Source organism: Grus americana, chromosome 5 (genome assembly GCF_028858705.1).
Source record: "Grus americana isolate bGruAme1 chromosome 5, bGruAme1.mat, whole genome shotgun sequence".
In the NCBI taxonomy this organism is placed as follows: Eukaryota; Metazoa; Chordata; class Aves; order Gruiformes; family Gruidae; genus Grus; species Grus americana.
Window position 1 is genome coordinate 52,936,947 of NC_072856.1, and position 23,112 is coordinate 52,960,058.

General features: G+C 37.1%; 1 protein-coding gene across 3 annotated transcripts in view; it reads right to left on the reverse strand.

Moving 5' to 3' along the window:
* The window catches only part of TRIP11 (thyroid hormone receptor interactor 11), a 32,703-nt gene extending 10,790 nt beyond the window's left edge, over window positions 1-21,913 (reverse strand). Inside the window, exons 1-16 of one of the 3 annotated variants that reach the window (XR_008577335.1) lie at window positions 21,483-21,903; window positions 18,765-18,841; window positions 17,550-17,660; window positions 16,183-16,458; window positions 15,265-15,333; window positions 14,404-14,569; window positions 12,391-12,756; window positions 11,688-11,728; window positions 10,465-10,671; window positions 6,693-9,716; window positions 3,682-3,822; window positions 3,272-3,465; window positions 2,513-2,676; window positions 2,074-2,177; window positions 1,819-1,918; window positions 573-618 (exon numbers count right to left, since the gene is read on the reverse strand). Coding sequence is in view for 1 of the 3 variants with exons in the window: in XM_054827204.1 (XP_054683179.1) it covers window positions 1,819-1,918; window positions 2,074-2,177; window positions 2,513-2,676; window positions 3,272-3,465; window positions 3,682-3,822; window positions 6,693-9,716; window positions 10,465-10,671; window positions 11,688-11,728; window positions 12,391-12,756; window positions 14,404-14,569; window positions 15,265-15,333; window positions 16,183-16,458; window positions 17,550-17,660; window positions 18,765-18,841; window positions 21,483-21,621 (5,179 nt within the window). In the remaining 2 variants the exon portion in view is untranslated. Of the gene's footprint in view, window positions 1-572; window positions 619-1,818; window positions 1,919-2,073; window positions 2,178-2,512; window positions 2,677-2,761; window positions 2,885-3,271; window positions 3,466-3,681; window positions 3,823-6,692; window positions 9,717-10,464; window positions 10,672-11,687; window positions 11,729-12,390; window positions 12,757-14,403; window positions 14,570-15,264; window positions 15,334-16,182; window positions 16,459-17,549; window positions 17,661-18,764; window positions 18,842-21,482 lie in introns of those variants that run through there. The other 2 variants (XM_054827204.1, XR_008577336.1) reach the window with 2 other exon arrangements.
* Between the last annotated feature and the right edge of the window lie 1,199 nt (window positions 21,914-23,112).

Genomic DNA, 23,112 nt, shown 5'->3' on the forward strand with positions numbered 1-23,112 from the left:
CATAGCTTGATAAAATACTGAGATTCAGTTTTCTCTCAAAGTTCAAACCCTTCCTGCTTTCATACGCAAAGGTTTGCCATCACAATTAACCAGTAACGCAGAGCTCCCCATTTGAGAGTGCTGTATTTGCCTACGCCAAAGTTAATTTCAACCCACGGTGTCTGAAAGTTTTCGCTGTGAATGTCTGTAGTGAGACAGAAATATACAGATAAGGCAATTCAAGACTAAATCAGTATTTAGTTGTACATTCATGTAGCAGCTTGAAATTTAATTTAACTTGTAAAATTCATATGAGAACTCAGGGAGCACTCCTATGATGCCCACTTGGATGCCAAATTGCACTTAGACACAATAAATTTACGTAAGTCCACATTCAATTATGCAGTAAAGTTGTAATTTTTTTGTAGCGTTCTTGCTGAAATTATGAAGACTTTCAAATGAGTTTCCACAGCAACTACCTGATCATAAGCAGGTATGCTTTAAGAAAATATTATTTATTTCAAGAGTAAGACCAATTATAATTTAAAAATGAATAGCAATAATTAGTTGTGTACGTTCAGAGCAAGAGTTACCACTGCATCCAGCAGAGATGATGTTCCAGGTCTTCCCCCAGCAAGCCTTAATTAAAGACATTCACCCAAAAATTATGTTACTCATAGCTATTCTGTCACCCCCAAGCGAGTCTCTTAGCTTATAAATCTTACTGATGTTTGATATTCAGATACATTGTATAGAAATTACCCTTCATTTCTTTTCATATGATTAGGCTAAATAGTCTAAGGCCATAAAACAGAAATACATTGAAGTGATATCAGTATTTAGTAAAAAGTTATTCTGCCTTCTTACATTTTCCTACGGTTTTAATGCTAAATATGTTTATGAAATAGAAGGCTATGCACCTCTTACAGAATTCATGTTTCAGTGATGTCAGAAAGAGGAAAAAACCCCAAAACCACACCCTAACACATTCACAGCATCACAAAATCAAAGAAATATTTATGTTGGAAGGGACCTCCAGATTATCTAGTCCAACCCCTCTGCTCAAGCAGGGTCATCTACAGCAGGCTGTCCTGCACCATGGCCAGTTGGGTTTTGAATATCTCCGTGGATGGACACTCCACATCTCTGGGCAACCTACTCCAATGTTTGACCACCCTCACTGTAAATATTCTTCCTTTTCAAAACTGTTTCTGCTGGCAAATCCCTCTACCATCTGGCCAAGTTTTGTCTTCAAATCCAAAGTAATGACATTCATATAATATTTGAGTACTTAATCTGAGAACAACATGAAAGGCATCTTCCTAAATATGAACAATCAGGAAGCTTATTTGAAATGAGATCTAAAAATACAATCTAAAGATGTGTTCAAGACCTTCCACATAATCTCTTCAGACAGTCTCACATCTGTGCAAGAACTGCTCCCTCTATATCTCTTACCAACAGCACATCCTTTCTCTCTACCTCACTGTATTCCTTTGTCTATGTCAAATATGGTAGTTAGTTATTTTGTAAAATCTGACAACATTTGGTATTTCACAAACTTTTTAAAAAGACACAGAGCTAAATCAAGGCCTTTGGTATTTACAGGGAAAACCCAACCAACTACAGGGCTTTCTTTTGAGAAAGATCCCTAACAGAACGTAAATATACTTTTTCACATTGGCTTTATAAACAAGGAAGTCCTCAAAAGGTGGCACACAATTACTCTTTTCCTCATAGGAAATGAATTTTGGTAAGTTTCTAGGAATACTACATTGTTTCCTCAGCTGCTTGGATGTTTTAAGCACAGAATAATAAAAGAAAGAAAAATGTAGTCACCTTCTTTCTTAAGCTCTTCAATCTGCTCCTCTTTGACGTCAAGCTGCTCAGTAAGCCTTGATGCTGCATCCAGGGCAGCATTTGCCTCTCCTAAACTTTCCTGAATAGATGGCAGGAAAGGGAGAAAAAAAGAGAAGCAAGGGAGTTCACTATCATGTATTCTTAGACAGTAACACTTAACACAGCAGTTAACAAACAATTCAGTCGAGAATTAGCATTCAGTTTCATAGGGTTCAATTTCCTTATTCAGCCCACCTGCAATGATACAACTTTTTCTTCTAAGTTTTCTGCTTTTCTTCTCCATTCTGCAGTCTGCTTTTGTTGTTTTTCCAGCTCTGCTGAATACATAGCTTTTTCTTCTAAAGGGTTAAACATGCAAAATAAAACCAACAAAAAAAACACCTTGATTCACAACACGTAACTTTTTGATACGCAATTGCAAAATCTCAGCTTATCATATCTGGTCTTCATGAGGTAGGGGTGGAATTCAAATTTCATAAATGGGATACTGGGCATCAGTTTTCATGGGGCCAGAATTGTTTTTATAAGTTTTTTAAAAGACAATAGATTCTGAAATTCAAGCTATCAAAAAGGAAACCAGGAAGCTAAATATTTAAAAAGCACAAAAATATGGCAACTATCCAGGTCAAAAAAATGTGTGTTGCAATCTTTGCTGTTTCTTGACAAAACTTACCCTGTTGGAATTGCTCTAGTACCATCTGCAGGTTGGCCAGTGACAATGCATACTGCTTCACTTGGTCCTGTGAGATGGTGAGCTGTAGCACAGTTTCATCTCTCTGCTTGGAAACCAGGTTTAATTGCTCTTGCAAAGATTCAACTTGCAGACTAGCTTGATGACTTAATGAAAATAAAATACATTATTTATGAAAGCAGTAACAGAAGTCATCACAGAGAAAAGTATATCCCAGCAAAAATAGCCTACCTTTAATCTTTCAGCTCGATTTATAAAAGTGAAGGCAATTTTTTTTCCTGATTCCTGGTATCGGGTATAAAGTAAGGAAGTGTACTTGTCTCGAAAGCAATTCACAAAGCATGACAGTCACATCTGTGCATTGAAGTGTATAAAATAAGACTGTTTCAAATTGAATGAAGCCCTGACTGAAAAGTAAGTTAACTCCATTTTTTTTTTATTTGACAGACAACTAAATTGATGGGTTGAGGGATTTTTGCTGTTTCTAGTTCTAAGCACTGTCAAAGATGTGAGATTTCAATAGCTGCTACTAAAAGGACAAATACTTCGCTACTGTTGAGAACTTAAGTATATTTCAAATCACATTCCTGATTTAGAGTAACAAAAGTTCATATCTTTTTGTTTTCTCAAGTGCTTAGCATGTTATAGAACAGTTATTCAGTACAATAAAGCCATCAGTACCAGTCTAGCTAACTGTGCTATTTACAGCCAATGCCACTGCTGTATAAATTAAAAGACTACCTGGCATTCTCCACTGCAGTAGATGAGGACACGAGTTTTTCTTCCAAAACCAAAACTTTCTTTCTTAGCTTGACCTCTCTGTCTTCTGCAGCTAAAGCTTCTCGTGTGTAGGAGTCTTCCATTTCTAAAAGGTGATTACGTAACCTCTCCAGTTCCTGATTTAGGCGTTGTTCTTTTTCACGTAAATGCTGTATCTGTGTAGAACATATCTTAAGTTGCTCGTACTATCACCTTTCATAAAAATAATCTAAGCAAATAAACATGTCCATTAAAGCACATTCCGTGTGCATCAATTTTAAATGCTTTTTACAAGTGATTGCTACCAAAAATAATCCAGGAAATATTACAGATGCAATGTCTTATTCTTTTTTCTTTTATTTCTTGCAACTGTGAATTATTTGGTGGTGTACCTCACTCTGCAGGGCAGTGCTCTCCATTTGCTTCTGTTTCAGTGCTACCATGACTTGGTCTCTCTCTTGCTGAAAAGTAACAGCCTTTTCCTGCATTGATTTTACTTCATTTAATAGTTGATTCAATTCTCCTGTCTTGCCCTGTTGAAGACACAAACAAGCATTGTAAACATGGCAAATAGTTTTACCAAAGGAGACATAGTCTCTGCTCAGAAAAGTGTAAAGACAATACTGATCCTAACAAGGAAAAGGGCAGGACACCCATGGCCCTACGGCACAGAAAAATGTTCAGGGAAAATATTATTTTGAAGTAATTTCACTCACATGTTGCAAGAAAGTAAAAGTTACTGTGAAAAGATACTATAGAGATGCATTGTCTTAACTGACTACTGTGAACAATCAGATACCTACCTATCTTTAGGTAAGTATTATGTACAGAAACATCTTGGACACCTGTACACTTGAAAATTTCACTTTCCCCTCAGTGTTTGGAATCTATTCTCTGTGATACCAGTTTATGAGGCCATGCACATGTAAAGCATCAGCCTAGGTAGGTCAATTTGTCTGAACTTAAGACGACTAAACACATGAAGAAATCTTTAAAAACAAACCATAAGGTGACCTCACCCCCAAAGATTAACACTCAATGAATCACAACAATGTTCACCGCATTTTCAGATGTCAAATTTCAATGAATAATGTTCCTACTCACATACAATTTACTACAACTTTACATTAGCATATAAAGAAGTGCATGTCAGTTACACAGAATTCACCTGTACACCTGAATGCATTTTTAGTTATTTGAAACTTTTCAGCATGCTCTTTACCTTTTGTCTCATACATTGACAGGAGTTACTTTTATTGAATAAGTTGGATAAAAGTAAACCAATCTTTTGTTTTATCACTAATACTTATGAGCTTCAATTATTTGTTTTTATTAATCAAACTGAATACAGTAAAATACTTTTCGCAGTAGAACCACAAGCCTGCAGGCAAACCTTCTCTTTATATGTTGTGATATATTCTGACACACGCAAAATACAAAACTGTCTGAATACTATTTTTCCCTAGTTCTCCATGGCAAACACAAAGTGTGTAACAGGAACTTCTCCAATTTGTGCAAGAAAAATGTCCAGACAAGCATTCCATGCTTGTGAAACTGAAAGCCTAAGCCACCAGTGAGTGAAAGTCTGCAGGCCAAAGACATAAAACAGAGAGAACCCAGCCAGACAATGCAGATTCCCACAAGTTAGAATAAAACAAACCCAAAATAGTAAGAGTGTGAATTTGTAAAGTATTAGTGTATTTTATATGGGCAAGACTGATGAACATAAAAAGTCCCAATGGCAATTCAAACCTATTTTTCACAATGTAATTGTACCTTGAGACAATAAAACTTCTTATTGTAATTCTACAGTACTTCTTTAGAACAGGATAGGGAAACATCTACTATGAGCAAACAGAGCTAAACATCTGTCTTAAGTCAAACTCCTCCAAAAAAAATAATCCTAGTTTTTCACATATATTATGTCCAAGTTGAGACTTCCAAATGATAAATTTAAACAGACACATTGTATAAATTGCACAACTGTAATTCATATTATGCTTTTCCAAATATGTTACATTGCAGATTTAGTTGGTAGTTTGAAAAAGCTTCAGAGATATGAGGGTGGTGAGGCACTGGAACAGGTTGCCCAGAGAAGCTGTGGATGCCCCCTCTCTGGAAGTGTTCAAGGCCAGGCTGGATGGGGCTTTGGGCAATGTGGTCTAGTGGAGGGTGTCCCTGCCCATGGCAAGGGGTTGGAACTGGATGATCTTTGAGGTCTCTTCCAACCTAAACCATTCTATGATTCTATGGAAATTTTTATTATACTTATAGCAAGGGGCAAAAAAATAACGCCAAGTTACTTCGCAATGGTTTCCATAAATACCACTCTCTGATAATGGGCAATGCTCCTAACTTTGAAAAATGGAAAGGGATGCTAAAGGCAACAGGGAAGATAAAAGAGTATGCATGGAGTGGGACAACTGTAAGAGAAAATTGAAGAATGGCAACCAGAACCACCAAGACGAAGAGAATGGGGACCTGAACAGTACAGAGAAAAGAAAGAAAATCATCTGTTTGGAATTAATTACCAGAAAAGACTGCCCACTAGGACATATTAACCTTCAGAGCCTACAAAGCAAACCAAAAATATCTACATCCTGGAGTTCTGCTGTCAAATGTTGTCAAAACTATAGGAAGACTTTTGCACTGTACTTAACACCTATTTCTCAAAGAAAAAAGGCAATTCACACATTACTTCCTTAACTCCAGCAGCAACAGTTCATACAACATGCTGTTGACTTGTGTATCAGTGATGTCACATAATTCTTTGCTCTTTTAAAAAAAGATTCTTCCTCAAATTAGATATGTAATAGTTAATAAGCCACTGCAACTTTTCTCTGAAAAAAATATCAATTTTTCCATATGTCAAACTGTAGAGAAGAAAACGTTAATTTAGCTTGTCCAATGTTTTTTTGTGGGTTTTTTTTTTGCAGTGGAGTTTCTCCAGCTATAAAAGCAAGATACATAAACTCATTAATCTCACAGGGATGCTGTGAAGCAATGACATTGGAATGACAAGTGCAAAAGGAAAGCACATTGGAAAATTAGTCCTGCTAGCCAGCTCTGCAGAAGCTTGAGCACTATACAGTAAAAATAATATAAGGCACTTAATGAACAACAGGGACAAAGCAAAATATTAAGCAGCTGTTCAGTAAGTGAGTAATTTCCAAATAAATAAAAAGTGTAGTTTATGGCTGCACAATTAAGAAGTAACATTGTAAATGACTCACCTGCTGAATTTTAATTTCTTAACTTTGCGGGGGAGGATTTTTGTTGGAGTATAATGCAGTAAAGGAGTCACAAACGGATTTCAGGCAAACACTTGATGGCTACATATACACAAAAATGCATTACCATGTGACTAATTTTAAAAGATATTCCTAAATACAAACGTACATACCTGTTCTTTTTCTTTCAACAGCTTCTCAAAAGCAAGAGCTTTTTCCTTCATTGAGTTAGACTCAAACTCCTTCTCTTTCAGCATCATTGAAAATTGCATATTAGTCTCCTGAAGTGCTCGGAATTCTGTTTCTTTTTCCCTACAACTTGCAACAATTTTTTCATTTTCTTCTTTCAGTTTTCGAATATCCATTTCTAAAATTAAATTTCTTTCTTTAAGATTAGTCACAGCTTGCTTCAAAAGCTCATTTTCATTTTCTTTGTTACTAAGATTTTCACTCACAGAAAGTAACTGATCACTTTTAGATTTAATTAATATGTCTTTTTCCCTAAGTGATTTCTGTAAGGCATCATGTTTTTCTTTGATCTGCCTTACTTCTGACTCAGTCCCTTCTTGACTCTTTCTTTCAATCTCTGATGCTGTAGCCACAGAATCAGATAATTGTTGATTGTTTTCCTGAAGAGTCCTAATAGTTGAATCTTTTTCCTCCAACTTCTTTTCCAGTTGTTCCAACTCCTTTTGAAGGAGTTTAGACTCATCACTGAGTACTTCAGGAGCACTGTACTGAATGCCTGAAAGCTGTGAAATGAAGGAAGCTGTTGCCACAGATGGTGTAACCAAATCAAGTTTACTCAGAAGAAGATCCTTGGTGTTATGAAGCTGTCCTATGCTGTGTTGAACTTGTGCTAATTCCTGACTAAAACTTTTCAGCTTTTTCTCATTCTGTTCGTAACTCTGAATCAAGCCATTATAATCTACCTGCAACTTTGAATTACTATCACTTTCAACTGAAATTTGTGCTTGAAGCTTGTGTAACTCTTCTTGGAGGTGAGCTGACTCGTGCTGCATGTTCTGAACCGTGGTTATTACTTGTTGCTTCCACTCTTCCATCTTCTTTACTTGCTGTTTCAGTTTATCACGCTCCTGTAGAAGCTCCTCAAACTGGTTACTGTTAACACCTCCTGACGTGTTCTCAGTACCTGTACTGGATGTCTGCAAGACAGTCAATAAGGTTTGGCATTTTTGACTTAGGGCATCTATTTCAATATCTTTTTCTCGAATGATACGGGATAAATTCTGTATAGTTTCTCTAGACATATCTTGACTGCTGTTTTCTGATCTATTAGATAACTTTTGATTCTCCTCTTGCAGCCTTACCAAAGCCGCTTCTTTAGCGGCGACCATATCCATGATATTACGATACTCTGTTTTTAACTGACTGTTTTCTCTTGTCTTTTCACTTAGAACTGCTAGTACTTGTTCTCTTTCCATAACATAAGCTTGCAGCTGCTGCTGAAGACAAAGAACATCCTGCCTATAGGAAGCTGAGGAAACTCTAGCATTAAGAGCTTGTATTTCTAAATCCTTCTCTTGAATGATCCGAGTAAGTTTGCCAACTTCATCCTTAGACAACTGATCAATTTGCTGACTTAGAGAAACATTCTTTTCATTTAGAAGCTTGATCTCCATCTCCCTTTCTTTGATACCTTTTACCAGTCTCTCAATTTCAGCTTTAGATAAGTCATGTTTTTCATTTCCATTTTCTCCATTAAGAGTCTGAACTTTGGTTTCCTGAAAAAGATCAGAAGAATCAGTCTGAATAATCTGTCTCTCTTTGTGCAACTGAGTTTTAATCTGTTCAATTGTTTTCTGCAAATTTTTAATTTCCTCATCTTTCTCTAAAGAAAGTCTTTCATGTGTGACATTCATCTGCTCACACTGAAATTTAGACTCATCTATTTCCTTTCTTTGCTCCTGTAAAGACTGCTGAAGTTGCACTGTTGTTAGATTCAGATCTTCTATTGTTTTTTTGTGGACTTCTATTTCTTCTTCAAGATTATTCTTTATCACTTTTAACTGTGTTACCTCACTTTCAAGTTCAATAATAATATCTAGAGTTTTAGGCTCAACCACAGGCGTAGATCTATTTTGCTGATCCTTAAGGCGTTCAATTTCTTCTTTCAAATGATTATTTTCTTCCTTCATGACTGCAAGACTTCTGTCTTTTTCCTCCAAGTTCTGTTTTAAGACATCCTGCTTTTTTGAAACTTTCATATATTCTTCAAGTTCCTGCTTCACCTGTAAGGCTTGATTTTTAAATTTTTCAATAAATACCTCTTTTTCTTTTATGAGTTCTGTCAACTGCTTTTGTCCTCCTAAACTAGTAGTCAACATCTCTTTTGTTTCTTGATGGTCATTTTCCATCTGCTCAATGTTCCTTTTAAGTTCATCAATCTTGAAGTCTTTCTCTTGATTGAGTTTAACTAGGCGCTCATGTTCAAGCTGCAACGCAGTTGTGTCCATACTACGTGCATTTGATAATTCCTCAATAGTTTGCTTATACTTATGTGCTTGTTCCATAAGCCTCTCTTCTGTCTGGTTTAATTCGCTCTCTAACTGTCTTTTTTCCATTTTCAAAGCCTCTACAACAGTGTCTTTTTCCAAGCAAACCTTATTTTTCTCAGAAATGGCATCACTTAACTCCTGTTTTAGTTCTTCAATGGCTGCTATTAGCTTTCCATTTTCTGTTCTGAGATCAGACAGGGATTTCTCTAAGTCTTCCTTTAGTTGTTTATTTTCTGAAATGTCATTCTGTAGTTTGGCAATTTCTACTTCTCTTTCTTTCAGATCTTGACAAGTATAGTTAGGTTCCTGATTACTTTTTTCTGTTAACTTGCCCAAGGATACAGAAAGTTCCTCCTCTCTTTCTTTTAGTTTCTGTTGCAATTCTCCCATTTCTTTTTTATTATGCAAATTACAATCCTGGGCTTTCCTTAATTGTTCCTGAAGATCTTTAATATTATCTTGAAGCTGCCGCTTACTTATATGCAAATCATTAAGTGCATATGAACATTGGCTTAGTTTTTCTTTCTGACTATCTAACTCCTTAATAGCTTCCATCTTCTCATTTTCTAATTCTGATACTTTCTTTCTTTCAAAATCTATGTCAAATTTCAGCTGCTTAATGACACTATCAGTTTCTGTGTGTTGTTTTGACAGCTGCTGTTTCAGTGTAATCATATGCTGAAACGAACACAAACAAGAATTCATTAGAAGAGAACCAGCCAAACTATGCATTTCATTCATTTTTATCCTCTGAACAAAAAAGACCAAAAAAAATTGAGTGGAAACAAAAATGTTTCCCAGTTGCCAATGTATTTTTAAACACAATGGCTGGGATTAATTTCATAGGAAAACACTTTAAATGTTCAATTCCATAAAGTAAACCAATATTGAAAACACATGTCTTGCAATTATATGGTTACAGGTCAAATACATCAGAGCAGTGACCAAAAGGTATCACTCCAGTTTGATTACATATAAATGTTGACCTTTTTTGCTCCACAAATGCTCATATTATGAAGAACTTGTAATAAAGTAACTTAATTATTCATCATAATTAAAAATAACAGAAGGAAAAGAAAAAAGTTTTAAAAAATCATTCATGTTATGCATACTGTCATAAGACAGAGGTCAAAGGAAAAATCAAGTAGTATTTAACTGGATGTGGGAAATTAACATCCCTTATGAATAGCTGACATGCCATATTATTTCTTTGTCCATAAGAAGTGGGTTTCTTGCACTTCAGAATTTCACACTGAGATAGATGATATGGAGAAACACTGGTCCCAATATTCTTTTTAAGTTCCTGAGGATAACTTTTATTTCCCTGCTATCTATGTTCAAAGATCAGCTTAAAAGATAAAAGTTCAGATTTGTGTGCATGTGTGTTTATTTCAACAGTTCAATAATTAGTTGCAACATTTATTACCTGAGTAGCTTCTTGATTCTGCTTGTCTAGTTCTTCCAACTCTGCTATTAATGTTTCTCTTTCAGCAATACTTTCATTTAATTCACGTTCTTTCCTTTCCAAATCTTGTCTTAACTGACTTAATTCTGAATTCTGATCCTCAGTATACGCAGAAAGAACATTCTCATTTTCATGTTGTGCACTGGTCAATTCCTTCTCGAGTCTCTCCTTAAGTTAAAAAAAGAATTCTAAATATTAGATTTTATCTTGCTTAAATTTATAAACTGTTTAGATTTGAAATGGTTTCTTTCCTCCCCCTCAATTAAAAGCAAAGCATGCATTTTTATGTTAGAACCTCTAAGCCTACATGAATATTATCTCAGTTAAAAATTCTTCACTGTGAAGTATTTGTCTCTGCCATTCATACACAGACATTTATTTTCTTATCACTAAGTTCAGGAGTGCAATTTACAAACTTCTGCACAAAAAGCCATAGTCTGACAAGCAGTTATACCCACCTCTGACATATTGATCCACAGCTAGAATAAACTATTGTATCTCCAAAGGATACCCTAAACATGCAGTATGCTACATGGTGAGACAGCAGGTTTTATTCAAGGATACCTGAATAACGTCCTTATGAAAAGTGACATGGGAACCCTTGAATGTGCACAACACAGAAGACCGAAGTTGGAAAATAATACTGGATACAAAGTAAAGTAAGCCAAATCTCTCAAGCTTGAGTTTATAAAGGACTAAGTCAACCTTGCCAAAAACTAAAGGTGCATTCCAGAGCAAGTGTATGTTCCATGGCTTAACTTCATCAATAAGATAGAATGTAGTATTATTAGAGTACTATATGGAAGGGAGATATTTTACAACTGCTAACAGTGTCAAAGCTGAAACATACCAAAGTAGAAGAGGTGAAAAATGACAAATTTTATAGAATGTTCTATTAATACTTTAAAAATTTAAGTTACAGCAGCCTAAGTAGCAATGGGATAGGTGGAACTCTAGTAGTTTTCTTCAACAGAGTATACTGCGGAGTTTCACAAGTTAAAATGTATCTTTTCTATCAATTCCACATGTAATTATAGAATTAATCTACAATTATTTCCTTGATTACAAGGTTATTTATGTAGAAGTGTGAAAGCTCAAAAAAATATGTACAGCACCACAACGTGTTTTCCATCAGTTACTATTTTATGCACTTCCTTGTTGGCTTAATTTTAAAATTGCTTTACCTGATTTAAACTTGAAAGTCTTGCTATTTCATTTTCTGCTTCTATAAGGAAAACAAAATAATAATTTTACTACTTTCCAAACAACAACAATAAAAACAAATCATTCCCCCACCTTGCCCCAACAGAACTCTGCTACTCAGAAGAGAATAGTTTCACGCTATTTTGTGATAAGCATCAGCTGTGAAAGATTCAAATGCACCATCAATCACCACAACAAAATACAGCACTATTTTTACAACTGAGCCCACATTAGGACTTCGGTACTACAGTGTATCAGTTATGCAATATTAAAAGATTTTCTACATACAGATGTACTTCTTAAACAGATGTTTCAGTGTTTCTTTAAGGAGAAGACATTAGCCACAGACTGCTTTTAGACACAAAAAAGTGTACTTTTAGAATTTAAAACAAACAGCTTCTATTGAGGCTTACCTCTGAAGAAAGAAAAACCGTCAAACAGTTGGCAGACATCATTACTTACCTAATCAGAAACCCCTATAGTAATCACGCTAGTCCTAATTATGTCTCTTATTCTGCTTAGCCTTACCTCAACGGACAGCCCTTTTCTAAAGCAGCAACTTTTAAAAGATACATATGCTTATATTCAGTTCCAAATTCTTAAAATAAGTTATCAGCATTAGAAGTGAAAACCTGTGAAGATACACTAAAAAGAAAAAAAACAATAAAATCATCATCTTTGTACCTAACAGTGCTTGCTGTAGTCTGACAACATCTTCTAGTAGCGGTGTCTTTGACTGGAGCTTCTTCTCCTGTTCTTTCAGGAGAGCATCTTGCTCTGCAACAGAACTTTGAAGCATACTTAAGTCAGATTTAAGATTTTCATATTCTTGCGTTATTTGGATTTTTTCTACCTTTGCCAACTCTTGCTCTTTCAGAAGAATTTTGTTTTCTTCTTTGGCAGAAGACAATTTGTGATTTAATTTTCTTATTTCATCCTCTAGGTCCTTTACAACCTGCAGTTCTTCTACTTTTCCTCCTTCTAGACTCGGAGCTTTTTTTCTCTGTTCACTAGATTTAGAGTCATTCATGGCATCAGCACCAACACCATCTAAAAAGCAAAGATGATTGTTTGCAATATTAACCAAAAAGTCAGCACTGCAGACCTTTTACTTAGAAGTCCTTTCTTCCACGCTTTCTCCTGACAGAGGGAGATAGTCTAAACCAAAGACATGATTGTCATCAACAGAAAGCTCACTTAAATAGAATTAACATTTGAAGCAGTGCTATACATAATACTGGTTTGATAAGCAGCATTTCCAATACTTACACATCCCTGGCTTTAAATAATTTTAAAAGGTAAGTGTTGCAAGACATACGTTGTTCACAATTTAATTAAAATATACTTGACCCTCATCTCCCGTGGTGGGAAGATGACAGAATCTAATTTATCAGGATTTGGAATCCCTCAATTTTCTAAGAATAATTTATCAAACCCCATCTAATTCAGCCTGATGCAGAATCCCTGTTTATAATTTAATTAGTTACACTTCAAAGGTTTGCTGAATGGTTGTAGCAAATTGTTCTCTATAACAAATTGGTACATCATTTGCTAAATGATGCACAAAGTTTTTCACCTAAAGATCTCATTCTGCAGAACTGATGTTTTTAGAGATCCACCATACTATTATGACATTCATAGTTCTGTACAATCCTCACAATGTAATTTCCAGGTAAGTTACAGAGTATAAAAAGGTGTAATCAAAAATGTACAGGAAAAAAGTTAAATGAATGCACACTGAAATGCATTCACAAGCAGTGTAAGCTCAAACACTTCCCCCTGCCCCACTCTGTATTATGTTGTCAAACAGAACCAACAAAATAAAAATATAAAATACTCTAATTCTTCCGAAGCTGTGAGCAGTATTTATTTTACAGATAACTTGTAATGCAAAAGATATGGAATTCCTGCCTTCAACTTCATTAAATTAGTCCTGCTGGCATACGTAGGTGCAGTTTATATAAGTACAGTAAAAGACATATTACATTTTAACAGGCATCTGATTTTAAGAACTAATTCCCTATCACTACTACCTTAGAAATTAAGAGGCTGTGAAAATATTTCCCTTCTTTCTAAGAAGAAAATGGATCTCTCTTTCCAAAAGGAGAGTATGTACTCTTTAAAAGTCCAGGTTTTAACAGATAATAAAATAGAGGCAAATCTGAGGTATTTGTACATAGAAGCCCCTATAGAAAACCTAACTGACTTGACTGCTTTTATGGAATGTGAAACAACAAAAAGCTCCTTGTGAGAGCTACTGAGCTTCTCCTACAATCTAGTTACGCCACAGACTAAGGTGTGGGCCTTACGGCAATCTTTGGGCTTTTGTCAAGTAACCCAACTGGCACATAGTACTTCTCACCAAAATTATTTTTGTGCTGAGATTTTCTTATCTTCAACTTAGTATGGCTCATCCACACCTATGTTCAGTTGAAGTTAAAAACACAGGAGGCGGAGAATTTAAAGCACAACATTTGATATGTGTAGACTGATATACATCAGAAGATGAAATGCTGTCATTCTGGTGTTCAAGCCAACCACATACTAGGACACGCATGTGTTAAACATAAAGCTGAACTAAAGTTGAAATTCAAATTCCTAAACATCATGTATTTAGTACCCATTACACTGTTACATAGATATGTGATGCCTTAGCCAAAATTCACTGTACATTTAATAAAAAAGAAACCATAAGACCTTGCTGTAACTGATTCTCAAGTTCTTCAATTCGCTCTTCGTATTCACTCAGCTCTTCTCGGTGTCGACGACTTATCTCTACTAGTTTTTGTCTGTGTGCATCCTGCAATACTGAAAGTTCATGTTGATGTTCATCTATTCCTTGACTTAAATTCTGTTTGAGCTCCTAAAAGTATGATTAGAGAAACAGAATGTTAAAATACAATATAGAAGCTTAAGAAAGAAAAAAACAAAAAAAAGTTTTCCCTAGTAAAACTAAAGAATTTCTCACAGGAGAGGTCAAGTTTCTCAGCTTTTGTTGGTTTAGGGTTTTTTTTTTTAAAAAAAACATGTTAAAAGACATTCCTTTTAAAAGTATGTTTACATAAATAGTATGCTCTACACAACAGCAAACATTAAACCAATGCAGAAAGATTACAACTCTCACAGGAAGTTCATACAGTAGGACATATTTCTGGTAACTTTCAAGGATGACATGCATATCCATATTTTGCACCTTCAACGAAAAAATGGCAAGATGTTTCTGAGAAGGGAGAAGTTATTTTGTGTATCTAAAATTCAGTCTCATAAGTCATCAACAGCTTCTGAAAGTGATTTGCCCTCATAAATACTGTCATTCTTTTAAGCTTACGTATCACAGCATACAAATACCTTTCTCAGAATAACTGATTGTTTTTAAATATAGCACAGCAACATTTCAGTCAGCAGTACAATTACATGCCCACATGCATTTTTAATAGAGAAAAATGTAAGTGCTAGTGTTGTAAGTATTTAACTACATTCACAAGTCATATGACCATATGCAAAACCATCAAGAATAAAGCATAAGAGAAGACTAGCTTGTCAAAGTTGTCGTCTTACCTTAACAATATTTTGCAGTTTGCATATTTCACTTTGTTCAGCATCGTTTGTCCCTTGCACTTTGGAAGACTGAGAAAAGAAAAAATCACACATCCATGTGAAAATTGTGATAAATATGTGTATTTCTCATGTAAGTGCTTCCTCTACTGACACTCAAAAGTAGAAAACAACAAAGTTAACATGAAGCAAAATTCACATCAACAGTGATTTTGATTTAAAAGGCATTTTAATGGAAACATTTTAATTTTTTATTTTTATTTTTTTATTATAACATGCAAACGTGTAGAAGCTTGGGGTGGTGGGTGGTGTTGCACCTAATAAGACAACAAAGTTACTTAATTTTACTTGAGTATTTCCACATGAGAAAAGGATACCTCTGAAATAAGGCTATAGCTTGAAAAATTATGACTCACATCAACAACAGCTTGAAATACTATATTTTTTCTTGTCTCAACAGAAAATGAATTACAACTGACATATCAAGGACTGAGAGAAGAGTAAGTAAAAACAGCATGCCAAGTATCCAGCTATCACTTTGAACAGTATTGTGCTGCCAATAAATAATTAGTATCACAGCCAGGAAGATGAAAAGTATTTTTTCAAAGGCTGCATAAAAATGAAACCCTGACATAGTATTCTAGGCAAATGTTTATGAAATCCTTTTCCTAACTTGACAAATCATGCATAGAAGTATCACGAAAAAGCATTTGGAAGTTAGTCACTGAGTGTGTCTTTAGTCACGTGACGGCAAGAAAATGACTGAAATATCACTAGGTTTCAGCTTTTCCATCAAATCACGTCGCTTCTAGAAACTGCACAGCATGAACTTTCAAAAGACCCACTCCATAAACACCAAATGCAATGAAAACACAAGTTTGGAGGGGAGACGGGAGGGTAAGATAGAGAGGAACCACTCACCAGTGCAATCTGCTTCCAGTGGTCTACCTCAGATTCAAGCCTAGAAACTTCATTGGACAACCTGTTTATTTCTTGTTGTGACCAGATTATATCTCCAAAATCCATGTCATCTCCTTCAAAACCTGAGGAATGTCTGACAACCGGAACATAGGAGGCTGATGTAGCGGCTGGTGGCACACCACCAGCTCCTAACTGTGCTGACTGAGCAGCTGTCTGTACTTTCTGCAGTTGTTCCTGTAGTGCATTCTGTCTAGCTTTTAGATGGCTTATTTCCACCTGAATATACAGAATAAAATGCATTTTTGAGTAAGAATATCAAAATACACTCTACTTTACCCCTTATGGCCTTATGAAATGTGAACCAACCACCCAACTCCCTCCCAGCACAAATTACTGATCACTTTCACTAAAAAAAAAAGAAAAAGAAAAACCCCCAAACACTCTTCTAATAGGGGAAAGTAGTCTTAGCTGATGTTTTACAAAGTATCTCACAGAAGGACACATATTAAAAGTTTTAATAGTTTTCAGTTAAGTAAAACTTCAGTAAAAGCATTTGCTGACTTTTTTCAGCAGCTAACGTACCTAATTACTGTGGTGATATTACAATATATGATGCTCCTCCAGTTATATTACATTTGATTTCTTTTATGCTTAACAATTCAATGTATTGAAAATGTACTTACTTATAATAAAGTGAAATTAGCTGCATGCAATTGTCTCATAATTCTGTTACTGTATTTATTAAGTGGAATTCTATAAATTTCAAAATTTTGCTTCCTCTAGTTCCCACATGCATATACAAATAAAGCAAAAATAAAACTCCTTTTGTGTAATTCTAGGCATACTGGCAACTTTCTTCATTTAAAAGGCCATGAAATCACGTTACACAATACGTTATATAAAGCTGATGTTTCCATCGCAGAGGGACGCTTCTCAAATTATGAAAGCTAGTTCTGTTCCCTTTAATTGCATATGTTAAGATAAATAATTACAATATCTACATATAATATAACTGCTTCAAGTGAGAATTTGCTCCTGTTGCTTTCTTTAAAGATAAACTGCTTTGTATTTCTGAAGCGTCCTTTCTCAAAGTGATTCCAGAAACAACAGAAATTCCGATATATGCATGGCATTCCTCCCAGAGTTTTCTCTTGCCTCAGTTATCTCCTGGCAGCTCTGCTTATATGACATGATTCAATGAAATATACGTCTTAGTCTCTTAGTGTCTACATTAACAAACCAAGAAACCATAACTGCAACTGATACTTCCACTGAAAGAGCACAGATACTATAACAAAGAGATTAAACAGCACAATACGTAGGTTTATTGGACATACGTACTCAAATATTTTTATTCTGTATCCTACCTCTTTCTGCTGAAGTTGATTTCGGTACTCTATAGATAACTGCTTTATCTGAAGCTCTGCTGCTTCATGCTTTTCTTCTAAATCACCACAAACTTTTTTCAGTCTCTCATTCTAGCAAAAAAGAGAAATTAATGTTTGTAACTTTGGAACAGTTCTTATAGAATTAGAAAAGCATAAGTCTGCTGAACAGTAATCAAAGCAATTGTACAGATTTCTCATGCTATTTCACTCAAAACACACAGTAACTTCCAAGTGTGGGCCCAAAAATCACGTTCACATCCAAGCTGTCCATTTTTATATGGCATGGACTCTAGTTCACTTTCAGAAAAAGGTCTGTGGTGACCAGAGGTAAATGCCAAGAAATAAAATTCAGGGCTAAATTATATCTTAGCATGATCCACAGGTAGAATTTAAGAACAGCTACAGAGCATAAATTGGAGCTAATATCTATACAGTCCAGTACTCCCGCTCTGATGCCAAGAGTCTAAAAAAAAGGACAAGCAGGAACAGTTACTTCCCCAAAACACTATCTTAACTTCTCAATGCTCTTGAGGGCTGAAGACATACATGACAGTTGGTTTACAGCCATATGTAAAGTCACAAGACCAACAAGCCCTTTGTAAAAGTACAGTCACTTTCCATAAGGGCACATCAGATTTGTAAGCAGTTTTGGAAGAGCATGAGCATCTATATCTATGTCAAAATGACCATACAGTGGGGCAACACAGACAGAGAACTGCATCAGGGAACGCGCGTACTCTATACTTTGAAGCTTGCTGCAAAGGACATGCTGTCCTGCATAACTGGGTATTCTAGATCTGCTTTTATTTGTGGTCATACACAGAACACTATAAAACAACTTTAAATCTTTGCCAGCTAAAAATTATGAAAACTTGAAAGATTTTTGCATTTGCCAGCTTTTCAGAGCCAAGTCTATTGCTGCAGTCCAAGTCCACATGATAGGTAGAAAGTTGCAGGATGCAGCAGTTAGCAGAAGATGAAAACCTGCACCACAAGCATACTCCAATAAACAAATGTGTCCCCCTAACTGTGATGGCAGTTTGTCACCAAAAGAGAGAGCCCCGTTCTAACACCACTGTCACCCTTGTTTCTAGATTTCCCAGGGACAAGTGACTTCAGTACAATATTTCACCTTTATGAGAAACAAATGTTATTTGTTGCTTTTAATTACAGTAATGTTGCAAAATTTCTTACTTCAAACTTTTGTGCTGCATTAATACTTTCTATTTCTCTCAGTCTAGAATTGGACACATGGAGTTCTGTTGCTGCATCTGAAAGAAAGTGAGAATTTTCATTTTTATTAAACTACTTTTAATCTGTTCAGTAAACATCGGTTAAGACCACAGTTATGAATAAGTATCTTTCTTTAGACTGCTTCAATGTTCATTCCTAGGTAAACATCAAAAGCTGCTTTTATAAGAACACTGTCAGAATTATTTTTCAGACCCGAGTGTCTTTCTGAACCTAATTTAGCGCTCTCTTATCTAGGCTTTAAGTCAGACCACAAAACTAACAGAAAAGTATTGATTCAAGGTTTAAAATAAAGGAAATGAAAAGTTTTTACTTGACTATTTCATGTCACTGAATGTTTTTCATTTAAGACTTTGCCCCTGACATGACAGTTGTGTGTTTCTCAGCAATCTCATGTGAAGTTTCGAAACAAGAATTAGTTCCATAAAATACACACAACAGTGACTATATTTTCAAGGGAGAAAAAAAAAACCAAACAAACCACCAAAACCCAAACAAAAAACCCCACAACAACAACAAAACCCACAAAATAACCCACACGACATAACACCAACCATGCCTCCCACATAAAGGTGCAAAAACCTTGTAAAACTCATTTTCATTTACAAAGGTGACACAATCTACCATACCAGTTTACCTAATACAAACCCCACATTATTCTGTCCCTCGATACTCTTCCTTTAATGATCAACCTTCCTCGAACAGGCTGTGTTTACTTCTCCCATGTCCCACTTTTAATCGGTAGAAATACCACATTTCCCTTCATTCATGAGAAATCATCCTAAATTGACTATAAAGCAACCTCGACAATTTTTCAAAATTTGAAATAAATGTAATTTTCAAGTAAATACTGTATTTCATCATTTCCTACGTGCTGTTTAAAACTGATGCAGCTCAAGTACTTCAGAGGCAACATTCTACCCGTGAAAACTGTTAAACTGGAGATGTTAAAGTCTATAACCCACAAACACCATCTTCAGTTCAGATGGCAGTCAAAGCAGTGAATGTAAGGGATAATATTAAAAATTAGGAAACATTAGAAAATTAAAAAAAGGAATGTAAGGAACTCCTTGAAAAGTGTTCTTTAGGCCTTATAGTAATTAAAAGTCTGTACAGAAGAGTACTTAGATACCACTAGATTTTGACATCCCCAAGGCTAGTAACCCATAAAAGTGTACTAGTCTGAAATTTTTAGGGAACAGTAGTTCACAGTAGTATCTAGCAGTCAAGTATACCTGAAAGTAACTATTGAACATCAGTACATCTCTCTTGCACAAACTAAAGCACAAATGTGTGAACCAGAACCTCAATTTATCTTTTAAAAAGGCCAAACAAATGTATGAGATGACTACACAGTTTAGCAGCATAAAATAAGTTTCCAAACTAAACTAACATGGATTTTGGAATTTAAAACAATTCTAAGCAAGTCTTTCAGAAAAGTGAAGAAAAGATAACTTTGCAGTTATCAGAAAAAATTTCTCTCTTCCAAGCATTTTGCCTGTATACCAAAAACCCACCCATCCATATGGGATTAGTAGTATCAGCTTACCAACAAGATTTACACGATACTTTCCCAATGCTTCATAGTTGTGAAGTTGCAAACGAAGTAGACTTATTTAATTTCACATTTAAGATGAGTATTTAGAAGTCTTAGCTGTTCTTTGTGGTTGCTATTCTTAACAGGGTTTTGAGAATGTTCATTTTTTTTCAAGAACTTATAGTTTCAAGATGGTAAACAATACTAGTGGTATTAACCTACTGATATTTATTACTATATTATACAATTGCTTTACTAGAAAAAAGTTGGGTTTTTTTCCAAAAACTCATAACAAAAAGGCATTATTAAAAAGATAAAGACTACAGTACAGAATAAGTTTACTATTACTGTACTGAACACCTTACTCTGAGGTCTCAGCTTTTTTGTTTCAACAATATATATTTTGTTTTAAATATAAGTCATCCTGGCTTCTAATCCCTATAAAACAAGGGCCATGTTCTCCTATTTGGCTGTAAGGGAATGGTAGAACTCGACAGGTTTCTCTGGGCCCAAGACAAATATAAACAACAAAACTATCAGAAACACTGGCCCTTTGCCTGTGTGACACGTCAGACTTAGATCACACCAACAAAAAACCCCCGGCAATACTACTACTCCTCAGTTTTATGAAATCACTCTAAAAGCAGCTCATCACACGGGCTTTTAGATAAAGTAAGCAAACAGAATGGAAGAAGAGCGTTGTTTGTGTGCTTCCATTACTGACCAATGCAATGCTTCACGCAATTCAGAAACTTCCCAACAATAAACCTACAACAAGTTTACCTCTGCTATTATAGCCTGGGAGTATGTTTGTTTATTCTCCGGATCCTGAGGTCACAGGGCCGGAATAAAACCGAAAACACCACCAGCAAAGCCAGCAGCTCTCCCGAAAGGCACCAAGCCGCGGTTCAGTGGGGCCGCCCAACTCCGTCGCGGCCAGCCAGCCCAGGCCCCCACCGCTGCCGATCCCTGAGGAAACCGGGGGCCGGAGGAAGAGCTCCCTCACAAACCAGGCCTATTGCTAGCAGCTACGCACTGACCGGCAGCAGCCCCGACAAGCATTCCCCCGCACCCCGCCCCACATGCCGCTCGCCCGCCCGGCCCGGCGCCTCAGCCCCTCTTACCGCCCACTTCCTCCGCGCCCTCCAGCAGTATGTCCTTGGTGAAGCTGGAGATCTGGCCGGTGAGCGAAGACAGGCTGCCCCCCACCTGCCCCAGGGACTGACCCAGCCCCGAGCCCAGACCGCCCAACCACGACGCCATCGCCGCCGCTCAGAGGGCTCCGAGCCTCACTCAGCCCCGCGCCGGGCGGCCCCCGCAGCTGGCAGCCGGCTCCCGCGGCCGAAGGGACAGCTGCTGCCTCCCTTCTCCTCGCTGAGGAGAGTCAAGGCTCGTGCTACGGACTCAGCAGACCGGTCTCAGCGACCCCTCCGACAGCGGCATCCCCCTGACACAACCCGGCTCAGCGGCTCCTCCCGGCGGCTCCAGCCTCTGCCACCTCAACGGTCGCCATACCACCCCCTCCCAAAACACCATCGTCAGCGGCCGGTATGACGTGTACGGGGCAGCGGAGGATGCCGGGATAGTGTCGGAGGGCCGGGCCGGGCGGTTGATGGCGGCTGGCGGCTGCTGGTTGCGGTGAGGTGGCGCACGGAGGCCGAGGCAGCGTCCCTGGGAGCTGACAGGCTTTACCCCCCGGCAGCCAGGGCCGCGGGGACGTGTGGTTTTGCAGTGCGCTTTCTCTCAGAGGAACAAACCCAAAACCCCGTGGTTGAGTTTGAGCTTCCGCCGCTGGGCCCACGTTGTCAGCGGGCACGGCCGGTGCGTCTCCTCGTGCGCGGAATGAATCTTAGTCTGTATAAAAGCGAAGCTGCGGCAGGAAGCGGTGCCGGTACCGAGCGTGGAGCTGGGCAGTAATGCTCTGTGATCAACACGGACCCCAGCCTTGTTACATACACACACTTGTGCCGTGCATCGGTACAAACCAGCGTCCAACTGCTACAAGAACAGAGGCATTTTGTAGCCGAGTGTTTTTACAAAATAGTCAAGTTCCTGAAGCGTTAGGCCCCTTGTGCTTTGGATGTAGAAGCGATGGGCGCGTGGTTGGATTTCCAGCCACAGCCCTGGCACCCGTCTGGTTCAAAGTTCTTTCTGGTTTTGATAAAATGAGGCATTTAAAATTATTAGGGACTATAAGGAGTTACAGAAAATGCAGTATTGAAACAGTAAGAACAATCAATACTGATAGAAAAAAATGCCAATACTGGAAATAAAATACAGGGCAGCTAGCCCATTCCTAGTTTCAAACTAACACCTACATAAAAATGGATAATTAAAGCACCACATCAATAGGAAAATGAAGCTGAGAAGAAAGAGCATTGTACAGGTGAAATCTTAACATTTTTAGAGAGGAGCTGAGAAGGCAGCAGGCACAAACACGTGCTCTGCAGTTACAAGCTTTACCAGGTGGCCATGGAAAAACCTGCTTGTTGCTTCCCAAAGCGTATCTCTCAGAGCCTTGCTGAAGGGTTCGTAGCTGGCCTGCAATACTGGGTTGCCTTTTTGTTTTACTGTCTGCTGTCACTCATAGCCAACTTTGAGATTCCGCATAGTATGTGGTTGAGGAGTTTATAATTTAGAAGTAACAGAAATAGCTGTCAGGTTCAACAGTTTTCTAATGAAGAGTGCTTCCCTTCCTCTTCATGAACAATTTTTCCATCAGATTTATCTATTACCAAATTTTAAATTTAATAG